General features: G+C 43.6%; 2 protein-coding genes across 2 annotated transcripts in view; both read right to left on the reverse strand.

Annotated features, from left to right (window-relative positions):
* Positions 1–1,044: 1,044 nt before the first annotated feature.
* LOC137315457 (NACHT, LRR and PYD domains-containing protein 3-like) lies at positions 1,045–5,360 on the reverse strand. Its single transcript, XM_067980144.1, has 5 exons — positions 4,061–5,360; positions 2,415–2,501; positions 1,753–1,923; positions 1,440–1,607; positions 1,045–1,267 (listed from the first exon to the last, which is right to left on the reverse strand). The coding sequence occupies exons 1-5, from the start codon at positions 4,753–4,755 to the stop codon at positions 1,180–1,182; spliced, it is 1,209 nt and encodes a 402-aa protein (XP_067836245.1). The 5' UTR covers positions 4,756–5,360; the 3' UTR covers positions 1,045–1,179.
* Positions 5,081–15,899, reverse strand: part of LOC137315445 (uncharacterized) — a 58,482-nt gene continuing 47,663 nt past the window's right edge. Inside the window, exons 2-10 of the mRNA XM_067980122.1 lie at positions 13,815–13,981; positions 13,495–13,626; positions 13,136–13,217; positions 11,550–11,645; positions 8,968–9,134; positions 8,480–8,651; positions 8,309–8,374; positions 5,190–5,816; positions 5,081–5,085 (exon numbers count right to left, since the gene is read on the reverse strand). Of these exons, the coding sequence (XP_067836223.1) occupies positions 5,081–5,085; positions 5,190–5,816; positions 8,309–8,374; positions 8,480–8,651; positions 8,968–9,134; positions 11,550–11,613 (1,101 nt within the window). The 5' untranslated portion in view covers positions 11,614–11,645; positions 13,136–13,217; positions 13,495–13,626; positions 13,815–13,981. The remainder of the gene's footprint in view (positions 5,086–5,189; positions 5,817–8,308; positions 8,375–8,479; positions 8,652–8,967; positions 9,135–11,549; positions 11,646–13,135; positions 13,218–13,494; positions 13,627–13,814; positions 13,982–15,899) is intronic.

The raw sequence follows: 15,899 nt of genomic DNA on the forward strand, positions 1-15,899 counted from the left end.
GTGCATTGACCCAGTGTCCCACTGCAGCCCAGACTGAGCTCCACCCTGGGCACTTCCTGTCTGTACATTGACCCAGTATCCCACTCCAGCCCAGACTGAGCCCCACCCTGGGCCCTTCCTGTCTGTACATTGACCCAGTGTCCCACTGCAGCCCAGACTGAGCCCCACCCTGGGCTCTTCCTGTCTGTACATTGACCCAGTGTCCCACTGCAGCCCAGACTGAGCCCCACCCGGGGCCCCTCCTGTCTGTACATTGACCCAGTGCCCCATTGGTGACCATCCAGTCCCGGATATCCGGCAGAATCAGCGCTGGGGGACCGGGTGACTGAGTCTCGTGACCCTGTCGCTGGGCCTCTGACGTCACAATGGGAGACGACGCTCGCTCAGCTCGAGCTGGAAACCGTTTAAGGGCCGTTCGGATTTCCACCTGGAGCGCGGCCGGTTAAAGGGGAGGGACAGAGAATCGGCCAAAAATGTTCATATAATGAGACCAGGAATGGTTATAAATTGAAATGTTCATATAATGAGACTAGTAATGGTTATAAATTGAAATGTTCATATAATGAGACCAGGAATGGTTATAAATTGAAATGTTCATGTGATGAGACCAGGAATGGTTATAAATTGAAATGTTCATATAATGAGACCAGGAATGGTTATAAATTGAAATGTTCATGTGATGAGACCAGGAATGGTTATAAATTGAAATGTTCATATCATGAGACTAGGAATGGTTATAAATTGAAATGTTCATGTGATGAGACCAGGAATGGTTATAAATTGAAATGTTCATATAATGAGACCAGGAATGGTTATAAATTGAAATGTTCATATAATGAGACCAGGAATGGTTATAAATTGAAATGTTCATATAATGAGATCAGGAATGGTTATAAATTGAAATGTTCATATAATGAGACCAGGAATGGTTATAAATTGAAATGTTCATATAATGAGATCAGGAATGGTTATAAATTGAAATGTTCATATAATGAGACCAGGAATGGTTATAAATTGAAATGTTCATATAATGAGACCAGGAATGGTTATAAATTGAAATGTTCATATAATGAGACCAGGAATGGTTATAAATTGAAATGTGCATATAATGAGACCAGGAATGGTTATAAATTGAAATGTTCACATAATGAGACCAGGAATGGTTACAAATTGAAATGTTCACACTCCCACACTCAGTCCGGGTCTGGATTCCCGCAGTGACACCAGGTGTCTCTTTCCGTTTAAACTGAATTGATTCCCCCACAGCCTGAAACAGATTAAAGATTAAACAGGAAATAAACAGATTGAACAACAGTGTAAATAACAGGGAGACTGGGGTTAATATTTCAATAATAATTACAGACAAATATTACCCATAAAAGAGACTGAATCCCATTGATATTTTATTTATTACATTAAACATTAACACAAACACTCACCAGGTCCGCTCCAGACTCCTGCAGGTCAGTATGAGGGAGCGGAGAGCGGGGACAGATCGGTCTGTGAAGGAGTTTGATCCCAGGGACAGATCCGTCAGTGACCGGTTTGTACTGAGAGCGGAGGAGAGATCATCGGTACAAGAATCTGTGAGACCGACATCATTCAGACTGTGGATCAGAGAGAGAGAGAAATAACAGGGATCAGGGTAAATTCCCAGTATTTATCTGTATTATTCTAACTTGTACTGACATTAATATAATGTGTTCAGCATCCAGTTATTATAAACACAATCTCACACAGTCTGATACTTACTGCAGTTCCTGTATTTTACAGTCCGGGTTCCTCAGAGCCGCAGACAGTAGTTTCACTCCTGAATCTCCCAGTTTATTGCCACCCAGGACCAGAACCGTCAGTGACCGGTTTGTACTGAGAGCGGAGGAGAGATCCTCGGTACAAGAAGCTGTGAGATCATTATCCCATAACCTGGAGATCAGAGAGAGAGAGAGAGAGAGACGAGCAGAGGTAACAGGAATCAGAGTAAATTCCCAGTATTTATTTGTATTATTATTATTTATACTGACATTAATGTACCGTGTTCGGCATCCAGTTATTATAAACACAATCTCACACAGTCTGAAACTAACTGCAGTTTCTGTATTTTACAGTCCGGGTTCCTCAGAGCCTCAGACAGTAGTTTCACTCCTGAATCTCCCAGTTTATTATTACCCAGGTTCAGAACCGTCAGTGACCGGTTTGCACTGAGAGCGGAGGAGAGATCCTCGGTACAAGAATCTGTGAGATCGTTAGCCCATAACCTGGAGATCAGAGAGAGAGAGAGAGAGACGAGCAGAGATAACAGGAATCAGAGTAAATTCCCAGTATTTATTTGTATTATTATTACTTACACTGACATTAATGTACAGTGTTAGACATCCAGTTATTATAAACACAATCTCACACAGTCTGATACTTACTCCAGTTTCTCTATTTTACAGTCCGGGTTCCTCAGAGCCGCAGACAGCAGTTTCACTCCTGAATCTCCCAGTTTATTTCTCTCCAGTCTAAACACAAACAGACAGAGAGTGAGAAACAAACTGAATCCAATTCCTGATCTGACTCAATTTTTCTCTGATATTACAGGAAACACTGAAAAATCTTCAGGAAATTAATAGCCAGATTTCCCTGTCACTGACAATGAATCTCTCTCTGTCCAACGCTCCATATATTCAGGGACTGTCAGTAAATGTATTTATTAAATAAAGTGCTGTCTGTGTGAAGACTTTAAATGTCCCTCAGTCCGGTCTCATTCCCTGATGATCAGAATTACCCTCCTGGAGGTCAGTGACCGGTCCCGTCATGTTTGGGGAACCTTGTCTCATTTCTGCAGCTTCTTAAATCCCAGATTTTATGGGAATGTGGCGATTTTCCCTGAATTAAATGATAAAGCGGTGATTACCTGTATTTTATGCAGCATTGTATTAATCTGTATATTATCTCGGGATGAGTTATATTGTGAAACGGCACTTACGGCTGCTTTAAAATCCGTCCCCCAGGATTTAATGTAACAAGGTGAGTTTATTCTGTCCTGTTACAAGTTTTAAATGACCCTGTACTCCTAGTTTATAGGGGAGCGGAGTCTCTCACTTCATTCCCATTGAACTGGCTCTACATTTATCTCAGGTTTAACGGGCCCGACAGTTTATGCGGAATTTTCTGAAGTTCCCTCCCAGAGCGGGGCCTCACACACAGGGAGCAGATTATGGGAAATTCCCGGGTTCACTGCCCCCTGGTTAACCCAGGAGCCTCCCGCTGTATATGAGGCCCAACCGCTGGCCGGTGTGTGTCTATACTCCTGGACTAATACCCCACAACGCGTTAGATTTCACTCTTTTTACCTGCAGATTTTAACTCCCAAATCCCACTGAAGTGTCGGCCTGGATTAATGAGCAAGGGGCCTGAATCCACGACCTTCTGACTCAGAGGCACGAGTGCTGCCAGCTGGGTGAAGAGATGGTGGATGTATTGGAGAGTGTGAAGGGCTGTGTCATTGATGAGTTCAGATAACGGACCGACGTCCTGCGGGGAAAGCTCAGCTCGCCCACTGGCGGTTGACTGCCCGAAAGCTGTGTTTTGCTCTTTGTTACTGAATGTTTGGTGTTTCTGCTTCCCTCTCCTACACACGTTGAAAGTCCGGTGACTGTCACTTGCCCCCACACCTCGGTAAGAGGGTGGGATGCTCCGTCACACAGACTGCTGCAGTTAGTGTCGGTCTGTGTAAGTAACAGTGAGAAGGAGTCTCTTCAATGGACGTATCTCAGGCAGTGAGAAAAACAGCAATAAATATCATCTATTGCAATTAAATTATCAGACTCTTTCAGTGGACCTGTATTTACTGATCCGATAAAGACTGCAAAATCCCGACTTGTTCACAAGGAACCATTTTGGATTCTCCAATCCTTAGGGAATTACTAATGGATCCTCGTATCATTTGTCATATTTGTGTTAAATCTTCTTCTCTCTGGTTTAACTGAACAGTTTGTTTCCCTTCATTACGGAGCAACAATACAATCCGTGACTGTTCTACAATTGGACTAACAGTTAGAGACAAATAAACAGTTACCTCAACACCTGGCATTTGTGCAGTACGGGTCCCAGCCGCTGGAGTCCTTCACACTGAATGTAGCAGTTCTCCAGATCGAGGTGTTTTATTGTATCACAGAGTCCAATGACATGAGACAACACCGCACAGTCAATCGGTGTCAGTCGCAATGCTCGCCGTGAATCCAGGTGTCCAAATTTAAGTATGTCCACAGATCCCACTGTGACCCGAACAAGTATTTTATTCTGAGACTCAAACAGGTAGTGGAATGTGTTCAGGAGGTTCCTTTTACCAGTTTCACTCTCTATGTTTCCAATCTCTCCTTCAACCTTCTCCTTCACCCAGTCAATCACTCCGCAGATAGTTTGATGAAGAAATGGACCCAGAAACTCCACCAGGGGCCGAGCTGACTGTGAGGAGGAGAGACCAACAACAAAACGGAGAAATATCTCAAATCGTCCATCTTCCTTGCTGTGGGCTTCACTGAGGAGTTTCCGGATGTCCCCAGGATCTGGAGTCAGGAATTGTGCGAGTGCAGCTACAAACTCTTGGATGGTGAGGTGCGGGAATGTGTAAACCACACTCTGGGCAGAATCATCTCTCTCCAAAAGTTCCATCATGAACCCAGACAGGAACTGGGAAGGTTGCAGATTGTACTTGATTAAATCTCCATTTCTAAACACAATCTTCTTCTCGGAGACTCCAGTGAAGGCCATCTCACCGACCTTCAGTACCACATCACGGGGGGATTCAATCTCTCGGCCATGGTTTTTCAGAATGTTTTAAATATAGTAGGAATATAGTTGGGTGATGGTCCTGGGAACTCGCTGCTGTTTTCTGTCTCTTTGTGTGAAGAAGGGACCCAGTGACAGACCGAGGATCCAGCAGTAGGAAGGGTTGTAACACATGGTGTACAGGATCTCGTTCTCCTCCACATGTTTCAAAACAGCTGCTGCCACCGACTGATCTTCAAAAAACTTGTTGAAATATTCCTTCCGTTCTTCACCAACAAATCCCAGGATTTCAGCCCAGACTCTGATCTCAGCCTTTTTCAATAAATGTAATGCAGTGGGGCGGCTGGTCACCAGCACTGAACATCCCGGGAGCAGCTTGTGCTGTATTAAACTGTACACAATGTCAGACACTTCACACCAGTCTTCAGGATCTGTGCAGATGTAATCAGCCTCTGTATTGATCCGATTGTTATCAAAATCGATACTGTCCTTGAATTCATCTAAACCATCGAATATAAACAGTAATCTCTCTGGGTTCTTCCAGAGCTCTCCCAAAATATTCTGAAAGTAAGGATACAGATCCAGTATCAGATTCCTCAGGTTTATTCTACAGTTAATAGCGTTCAAATCCCGGAATTTAAAACTGAAAACAAATTGAAAGTGTGGGTATATTTTCCCAGTCGCCCAGTCATAAACAATCTTTTGTACCATTGTTGTTTTTCCAATCCCCGCGACTCCGCTCACTGCTGCTGAACTCCCAGATTTGGATTTTCTCCTGGTAAAACAGCTGTGGAACAATTGATCTGTTCGGATTTTTTCCAGTTCTCTCCGGAGATGTTTCTCTCTCCACTCTTCATGGTCTCGGCCTCTTGCCAGCAGTTCATGTTCTACAAGTGTCCGATCTCGAACAGTAGAAATGACCGTTAGCTCAGTGTATAGATTGACCAGCTGGAAAATCTTAACCTTCTCCCTTATTAGGATCGTGTTCACTATCAGTGTTTCAGTTTGGACCCGGAGTGTTTCCTTGTGTTTCTGTTGAACATCTTCAATTAGAACAGACAGAAAGTGGTTCTCAATGTTAGTTGTATTGATATAAAACCAAATTCTCAATATCACTTTACTATTCAGTAAAATGCTCCGAGATTGAATTCACAGCTTCAATAGAGGTGCGAGCAGGAAATTAAACTGAGTTACTGAAAACCTCGCTTGAAAGTGAATAATGGCTGAGAGAAGTTTCAAATCCTCACTTGCTTCCAATTTTTACTGAACATGGAGATTTCTATCAAGGTGATATTTTCCCTCTGATGATTAATACTATCAGCCCTGTCCTGTACCATGGACATCTCATTACAAATCCAAACGTGATTCTGGTATACGAAACTAGTGGCTCCAGTGGAATAATTTATGAAACCGTCAGTGGTGCTGACCTTTTGCGGAAATGGGAAATAGGTTATTGTGTGCATTGGGAGAGGGACAGACTGTGAATGAACAGATATTCCACTGTTATTGTATCAGACCTCGGGCAGGTTATCTGGGATATTGTGGGCACTGGGAGAGGGACAGACTGTGAATGGACAGAAGTTCCACTGTTGTTGTATCAGACCTCGGGCAGGTTATCTGGGATATTGTGAGCACTGGGAGAGGGAGAGACTGTGAATGGACAGAAGTCCCACTGTTATTGTGTCAGAACTCGGGCAGGTTATCTGGGGCATTACGTACATTTCTGTATTCACCTGTTCACAGGTAACGATTACTGCCATTCTGAAGGTACAGAGGGGAATCAGAATGATGATGGAAGGTACTCGGACTTTAGGTTGAGGGAATGGTGAGAGGGTTTGGTGTATTTTGTTTGTGCAAGCGAATTTGGGATTGAAATGTTTCAATGGAATTCACACCATTATTAAGAACATAAGAAATAGAAGAAAGAGTAGACCATACGGCCTCTCGAACCTGTGCCACCATTCATTAATGTCATGGCTGATATATCTCAAATCCACATGCCCACCCTGTCCACTTATACATTGATTCCCTTCGTGTCCAAAAATCTATCGATCTGATTCTTGAATATACTCATCGGAAACAGGAAACAGGCTCACAATCAACAAAATAATGAATAATGGAGAAGGGAAGTCAGGGTAATTTTCTCACCCAAAGGGCCCGAGAGCCTGGGAAGGACACTAAAAGGGCAGTGTAAGTGGGGTCAAGAGATAATTGAACGTGTTTCTGTGGATGCACTGAGAGGAGGGGTAGGTGGGATCATATCTCTAACAGGGATAGGCTTATTTAGAAACAGGAAAAGGTCATTTGGTCCAATCATTCTTCTGTTATATTGTGTTTCAGAATTTGCGAACAATTTTTCAGTCGTTTTACACCTACATCGAATGTGTTTTTATAACAGTCCTGTCATATCACCGATTAGAATTAATAATACAACGACTGCCCACATCACTCAGTGTAATGTTAGAGCAGAAAACAGTCACAGTTCATTTCAACTGTTCTCCCAATAATTATACTCCTTTGTTTCATATTGGTCTGAATTTCCGATAATGCAGGTTTGAGAAATTACATTGGGTCTAAAAAGACCCGTTAGTTAAAGGACTTTTCTTTGAGTGGAATAAGATTCTCTCTTTCACTGCCATTCGGAAGCCAGCCCACAACTTCCGAATTACCCTGAACATTGTCTTTCCCTCACATTTCTGCACGGATTAATGATCTATTGTGTGAACATCTGTACATCTTCTCAGATCAGATCGAACACATTGACGTCTCGTTCTGTGCTGTGAAATGATAACATTTTTTAATATTTCGCATTTCTCCACCTCGTTCCCTACAGGAGATTGTGAGCAGATTTCTGGGGGCGCAGGTAAACCGTGACGTCTGGCTGAAAGCACTGTTCATTAATTGTGAGCCCAGAGCATCCTTGGGGCACATTGGTGTTGTGTATATGATTCACAGTGTATCAGGATCCTGCCAGGTGTGTATGGGGATTCACAATATATCCGGATCCTGCCAGGTGTGTATGGGGATTCACAGTGTAATGGATCCTGCCAGGTGTGTATGGGGATTCACAATATATCAGGATTCTGCCAGTTGTGTATGGGGATTCACAGTGTATCAGGATCCTGCCAGGTGTGTATGGGGATTCACAATATATCAGGATTCTGCCAGTTGTGTATGGGGATTCACAGTGTATCAGGATCCTGCCAGGTGTGTATGGGGATTCACAGTGTATTAGGATTCTGCCAAGTGTGTTCGAGGATTTAACAAGTGTTAGTGAACAGCAGCTGGATTATGTGAAATATTGCAACCTCCGCATATTTACAGGATATATAAAAAATCTTGTTAAGTGTAGCTTGAATCTGTGCAGAATAGTTGAGGATTGCTGACAAATCCAAACGACGTTCATTTCTGTTCCCTGCACCCTTTGAATTCCTGATTCCCAGATTCTGAATATTTCTGAACTGAAGTCTACAGTCAAACATTCTGATTCTCAGAAGTGAAATAACCAGTTTGAAATCCCCATTTCATCACTTACCTTTCAGCTGACTGGGTATTTCAGATAAACCTCGTCCGATGTTCATGTAAACAAATGGATCAGGACCTGTTTAAATCAATGAGCTTTCATGAAATCAGATCTGTGTAATATTAAAGTAAATTCTGCAGTGTTTCAATCTGAAATTGAATTCAGTGTGTGATTTTACCGTACCAAGTTCCTGTATCTCTTTCAGTATTTTGTCCAACTTTGGTACCACATGGTGCATTTTCACAAAGGATTCCCACATCACCCTTCGGGCCCGAGAGCCTTTCTCCATCACCAGATTTAGGACAAGTTTGGAACTGTCCGCCCTGTTTCCCTTCTCCACGAGATCAACGATTTTCTGTAAAGAATAATAATGAATATACTGGTCTCTCCTTTTCCCAGTCCCACTTAAACTGATTCCCTTTTGTTTTCAGTCCACACAAGAGTTATACCCGAACCGTTCCCCTGCCCTTTGTACAGACACCGACCGATCCACTGGGTATTTTCACCTCTTCGTATCAGTGTTTCAGATTCACTGTATTTTCAATTTGATCCATTTCTTTCCTATTTGGCCTGTTTCTCTTCTGTAACATTCTATGATTCTAAGATCTGACATCTTGTTAGTTCTGTGATGTTTAAATAATCCAAACTCATTCTGTGTCCCTCCCACTTACCCGATGTTCCTGCCCACTGAAATGCCTCTCGTATGTTAACAATGAGCTGACTCCGTCCACCACTTCTTCAATCGCCTGTTCTAGTCTGTCCCGGTAGAATTTCGTCAACTGGAACAGTTGGTAATCGTCGCACTTTGTCAGGAACTCAGTGATTGCAGCGTTCGGATCTGTGAACAAAAATGGAGAAAACTAAACACATTATCGACTTTCTATCCGTGCGGTTACATTTTCTCTAATAACAAACGGCTGAAGCCTCCTTTGAGCCACATTATCAAACACCTTCTGAAAACCCATATACACCGCATGTGCTACATCCCATCGATCTATATAGTCACCTCTCAAAAAAGCTGTATCAAATTTGCCAAATACGACTTGTCTGCCGCGAATCAGTTCCAGCCTCCCCTGATCATCCCCTGTATCTCTAAATGTTCACTAATTCGACCTGGAATTATAGATTCGAGGAGATTGCCCACAGCTGACGGAGACTGATTGGTCTCCAGTTACCCGTTGACCCTCTCTCCCTATTTTACCAGAGACATTACTTGGGCTCCTTCAGTCCACCTGGATATTTTTGATAACAATCGAAGATTGAGAAATTGTGGTCAGAGTCCCTCCTATCTCCTCTCTGACTTCCTTTAACAGCCTCGGGTGTGTTATCTCTGGGCCCAGTGATTTATCCACCTCGGCGATGTTTCTCAGATCCAAATCCTTCTCTACAGTTATCACTAACTATGGTCCCGCATTCGCCTCTAGTGCACCAACATTTTCTCTTCCATCATCATTTTTTAGAAACTAAAGAAATGTTTTGTATCACTCGAAAACTTCATCCACAACTAGTTTCCCCCAGTTCCCCCTCTATCACACCTCCACTGATTGCTGGTCTGCAAAACCCACTGGGAATTGTGCTATTTCCCTTTCTTTTGCTTAAATGTGTACATATGGATTCTATCTTCACACAGCTCCCTGGAACATCCTTCTCACTCTTTTCCTCCAAGAGTCTCTTTAAAACTAACTCTTTGAACAAGCTTTTGGTTAGCAATCCTAATATCTCATTATTTGATTCGGTGTCAAATTGTGTTTGATAATCGCTCCTGTCACGCACCCTGGTCGTTTGACTATATTAAAGGCGCTATTAATGCAAGTTATTATTGTTCCAGATCTGTCATAGAACCTTTATTAATACTGGCGTCCAGAACTATTTTTCTCTCCCCTCAAAATGTTATAACCAAGAACATTTCGCTCTGAGCCCTGTGTAAAGTCAGGCCCTGTCTTAAAGATACTCGATCACATCTCTCATGACCCTAACTTTCCGAATCTGTTTGGAATGATTTGTGGATTCACAGACATAACACACAATCCGAACTCCGAATTTTTCGAATAATGTTCCGTTTTCGTTCCTTCGTTTTTTTAATATCAAGTGACTTTATCTCTCAATACTTCAAAATCAACTTCCTTTTTACCGACTAATAGCTTTTCATTATTTCATAAATCTTCCGTTCCTCCTTCAACAGTTTTATTAATTCCACTTTCCAGCCTCAGATCCGGACTATTCCAAACCTCCAGTCATATCAGCTGATGCCACCCTACTGCTCCATTCACCCAGTCTGTAAAACCATTGTTGGTCAGTTCAGACCGTGACCGTACCTTCCCTTCTCCCTGAACTCACGCTAGTCCCCAAGACGGTGAACCCTTCACTCCTGCTCCATTCAAACAGTCTGTAAAACCATTGTTGGTCGGTTCAGACCGTGACCTTCCCTTCCCTTCTCCCTGAACTCACTCTAGTCCCCAAGACCGTGAACCCTTCCCTCCTGCACCATTCACCCAGTCTGTAAAACCATTGTTGGCCGGTTCAGACCGTGACTGTCCCTTCCCTTCTCCCTGAACTCATTCTGGTCCCCAAGACCGTTAACCCTTCCCTCCTGCTCCAGCCTTGCAGCCACACATTGACCTGCCTCATATTTCCCTCCTTAAGCGGCCCAGTGCAAATCAATCCGGAGATCACCATCTGGTGGCCTTGTTTTATATTCTTGAGCCTCAGTCTTAATATTCCCTCTGTAAACGTATCAGTGTTATTGGTTCTGACCATGGCAATTCTCTTCTCTCCTTTCCTTCCCAGAGATGGTCCCACCTGTTCCAGGATGTTCTTCCCCCTGGCATCAGGAAGGCAACTTACCATTCGGGACCTGGTCAGGGCTGCAGAAGAGACTGCCTGTTCCCTGACAATAGGATCTCCCACCACTATCACTGTACTGTTTCTGTGCCCCACCTGCCTCTCACCCCCGCCCCACTCGGGGTGTCCCCCTGCTCCCCGGTCTCTCACTGTTACTCAGGAAGACCATCGTCTGAGACACTGTCTCTATCTACCTTACAGTCCCCAACACCAGGTATCTATTGGAGAGTTCGAGTACTCAGCAGATCCCTCCAACTGTGACTGCACTGTCCCTCTAGATGGTCACTCTCTTCCCTCTACCTACACAGTATCTGTGCTGTTACCTCTTCCTGTGTGAGCTGCAGGTTCTTGCTCGTGATCTGAACCGTTTGTCAGGACATAAAATCAATTTTGATGAATTTGCTGAACCTACCTGAGTCCATTCTCATTTTTTTTGAAGATGTGGGACATTCTCCCTTGTTTGGACCTTCAGCCATGGTGGTGACAGATGTTCCCAGATTCTGATGCTCTGTAATAAACATAATATTAATAGGAGGTTAGACAGAAATATTAATGAGAGTAGGAGAACGTTGCCTTTTCAAACATGTTACAAATTCCCTCCTCCCCCATCAGTGCCAGAGCCGTTAGCTCTGGGATCGATCATTTCCCGAGTGTTATGATCAACGCTCCACATCAGCTGTGACACAGACAGCTGCCCAGTGAAACCATTGAGTCCCGCTGATCTCCACAAACCAGTTGCCGTCGGCCGAGACTCTGCACTGGGAGCGCCCATTGGTCAGCTTTGCTCACACAATGCAGGCCAGAACCAGCCTTATTCCTGAGGTAATGAATATTCTGGAAGTAAAGATGGAGCAGGGTGAGCATTGATGATTTAAATGACTCTTTACTCGATTTTACATTCTGATGCTATTGTATTATTTTATTCATTATGTTTGTGATTTGTTGAGAATTGATATTAAATCCTGGTACTTCATGAATATATCTATCCACATACACAATATATATCTGGGTGTGATTCCACTGGTCTCTATGGTCAATGGGATTGTCTATGATTTCATAGAGATGTGTCCTGTTTGGTGCTTCTATTAGATTATATTTACCGCATCCCTCATGGTACCAGCACCTGACTAATGAGCACAGTAGCGGGTGAGGAGATTTACCACTGTTCTAATATTAACACTAATGAGCACTGTAGGAGGTGAGGAGATTTACCACTGTACTAATATTAACACTAATGAGCACTGTAGGAGGTGAGGAGATTTACCACTGTTCTAATATTAACACTAATGAGCACTGTAGGAGGTGAGGAGATTTACCACTGTTCCAATATTAACACTAATGAGCACTGTAGGAGGTGAGGAGATTTACCACTGTTCTAATATTAACACTAATGAGCACTGTCGGAGGTGAGGAGATTTACCACTGTTCTAATATTAACACTAATGAGCACCGTATGAGGTGAGGAGGTTTACCACTGTACTAATATTAATACTAATGAGCACTGTAGGAGGTGAGGAGATTTACCACTGTTCTAATATTAACACTAATGAGCACCGTATGAGGTGAGGAGGTATACCACTGTACTAATATTAACACTAATGAGCACTGTAGGAGGTGAGGAGATTTACCACTGTTCTAATATTAACACTAATGAGCACTGTAGGAGGTGAGGAGATTTACCAATGTTCTAATATTAACACTAATGAGCACTGTAGGAGGTGAGGAGATTTACCACTGTTCTAATATTAACACTAACGAGCACTGTAGGAGATGAGGAGATTTACCACTGTACTAATATTAACACTAATGAGCACCGTATGAGGTGAGGAGGTTTACCACGGTTCTAATAATAACGCTAATGTCTAATGTTATAAATCGTGTAACTTTAAACATTCAAATGAATCACAGTATTTATTGTGGAATGTCGCCTGGGGCCGTACAATGTCAATAAACACCATAAATATTCAATGGTAGATTTGACTGCTGTTATACAATCACCTGTGTGCGTGTCGCTGTGGTACGTGTATCTCACGAACTTGTATCCAATCAAATTACCATTCCGTGTCCTTTCCTTTCCCCACTGTGGAAATGTAAAAGTGATTATTTCTCGGATCAGTAATTTATCCAAACTATAGTTGAAGTTATTCTGCGGCATTAATTTCCAAATCATTTTATCACCAATTTATATTGAAATGACAATCATTTAATTCAACTGAAAATATGAAATCCAGAAATAGATTTACTGATGGGAAATAACATTATGTGAAACCCAGCATCCAGTTCAGAATTATAAGATGATTTATTTCGATAGTTGGATATGAAATATATTTGAATTCGGAAACACTCTATGGTACTACCTTAACATATCGATATTCCTGGGGCCATAAAGGTGGGTTCTTTCCGAGTTGGTGATGGAGGCAGGGAGACACTGTATATCTGCTGGGCTCTGCCTCAGACTGGAGTCACCTCTTAGATCAAAACTCTTTATTCTAAAACAGACACAAGATTCATTTGTGACTGTGTTTTGAGACAGAAATTGATCTCACTTCACATTTCATTGCGCGGCCTCATGCTCGATAATTGAACTCGGTGATCAGACTCTCCCAGTCTCATTCTCACCATCTGTGGACTGTCTACAGGATCAGTGTTTATCTGAGGAAATGGGACTTTCTCTTACTTATCTCCCCAGTCGATCCATGGAAGCTCTTTGAATCGGAAGGGTTCTCACTGGTTGCTGCTCTCACAATCCTGTGCTGATTCACCTGCTGTTGTTCCTCAGTCTACAATCCCTGTTTACTTCCAACTGTGGACTTTTCTCAATCACTCCGTCATTCACCAGGAGATCTAATTATGTCAGGGCAGAAAATGAGACCAATATTGAAGGTGTGAAATAGAATGTAATATACACTTTTCCTCTAATGTTTAATTATAATACAAGGAATTGAAACTTAAACAATTGAATAACAAATATTTGATTGAATGAACAAACTGTTTGATGAACTCTGTTCCCACATTCCATGTCTCTTTACCACCCCGACCACAATATGTGACCGTTTCATTCTCCAGCCCCAGTTAGAGGCAATTCCTTCTCCATGTCCCTCCTCTCTTTTTGGGATCATATTTGCTATTTTTGAATTAGTGGCCATTCCTTTACATTTTCTGGCTGAACTCCATCCAGGGAACAAACTTCCAGTTTCCAAGTGTATTTTAGTGACATCATCGACAAACAGGGATAGTTGACGGGACAATATCCTCAGCGATATGGTTCTACCCACAGAAGGCAGCTGTACTGCCCCAACACCGTGACTGGGAAGTGTGACTATTATAGTGAGTTCCCTTCACTGAATATTTACATTACACAACATAACATGGGACTGATTTATCACAGAAAGAAGAGATTTCCCTTGCTGTGAGTGTTACTGTTTAGTGTGGACACTCCGATCAGTACCTTTCAGCCAACGTCCCAGACTCTTCCATCACCATCCCTGGGTATGTCCTGTCCCACTGGCAGGAAAGACCCACCAGAGGTGGCAGTACAGTGATATACAGTCAGGAGGGAGTGGCCCTGGGAGCCCTCAACATTGACTCTGGACCCCATGAAATCTCATGGCATGAGGTCAAACATGGGCAAGTAAACCTCCTGCTGATTACCAACTACCGCCCTTCCTCAACTGATGAATCAGTCCTCCTCCATGTTGAACAGCACTTGGAGGAAGCACTGAGGATAGCAAGGGCACAGAATATACTCTGGGTGGGGGACTTCAATGTCCATCACCAAGAGTGGCTCGGGAGCACTACTACTGACCGAGCTGGCCGAGTCCTTTTTTTTTTATTCGTTCACGGGATGTGGGCGTCGCTGGCAAGGCCGGCATTTATTGCCCATCCCTAATTGCCCTTGAGAAGGTGGTGGTGAGCGGCCTTCTTGAACCGCTGCAGTCCGTGTGGTGACGGTTCTCCCACAGTGCTGTTAGGAAGGGAGTTCCAGGATTTTGACCCAGCGACAATGAAGGAACGGCGATATATTTCCAAGTCGGGACGGTGTGTGACTTGGAGGGGAACGTGCAGGTGGTGTTGTTCCCATGTGCCTGCTGCCCTTGTCCTTCTAGGTGGTAGAGGTCGCGGGTTTGGGAGGTGCTGTCGAAGAAGCCTTGGCGAGTTGCTGCAGTGCATCCTGTGGATGGTGCACACTGCAGCCACAGTGCGCCGGTGGTGAAGGGAGTGAATGTTTAGGGTGGTGGATGGGGTACCAATCAAGCGGGCTGCTTTATCTTGGATGGTGTCGAGCTTCTTGAGTGTTGTTGGAGCTGCAGTCATCCAGGCAAGTGGAGAGTATTCCATCACACTCCTGACTTGTGCCTTGTAGATGGTGGAAAGGCTTTGGGGAGTCAGGAGGTGAGTCACTCGCCGCAGAATACCCAGCCTCTGACCTGCTCTCATAGCCACAGTATTTATATGGCTGGTCCAGTTAAGTTTCTGGTCAATGGTGACCCCCAGGATGTTGATGGTGGGGGATTCGGCGATGGTGATGACGTTGAATGTCAAGGGGAGGTGGTTAGACTCTCTCTTGTTGGAGATGGTCATTGCCTGGCACTTATCTGGCGCGAATGTTACTTGCCACTTATCAGCCCAAGCCTGGATGTTGTCCAGGTCTTGCTGCATGCGGGCTCGGACTGCTTCATTATCTGAGGGGTTGCGAATGGAACTGAACACTGTGCAGTCATCAGCGAACATCCCCATTTCTGACCTTATGATGGAGGGAAGG

This window comes from Heptranchias perlo, unplaced genomic scaffold (assembly GCF_035084215.1).
Source record: "Heptranchias perlo isolate sHepPer1 unplaced genomic scaffold, sHepPer1.hap1 HAP1_SCAFFOLD_55, whole genome shotgun sequence".
Classification (NCBI taxonomy): domain Eukaryota; kingdom Metazoa; phylum Chordata; class Chondrichthyes; order Hexanchiformes; family Hexanchidae; genus Heptranchias; species Heptranchias perlo.

Coding starts and splice junctions, on each gene's coding strand:
- LOC137315457 (XM_067980144.1), bottom strand. CDS start 4,755: ATGGCCTTCACTGGAGTCTCCGAGAAGAAGATTGTGTTTAGAAATGGA. Junction 1,608..1,752: donor TGTAAAATACAGGAACTGCA/GTAAGTATCAGA, acceptor TCTGATCCACAG/TCTGAATGATGTCGGTCTCA. Junction 1,268..1,439: donor AGGAGTCTGGAGCGGACCTG/GTGAGTGTTTGT, acceptor AATCTGTTTCAG/GCTGTGGGGGAATCAATTCA.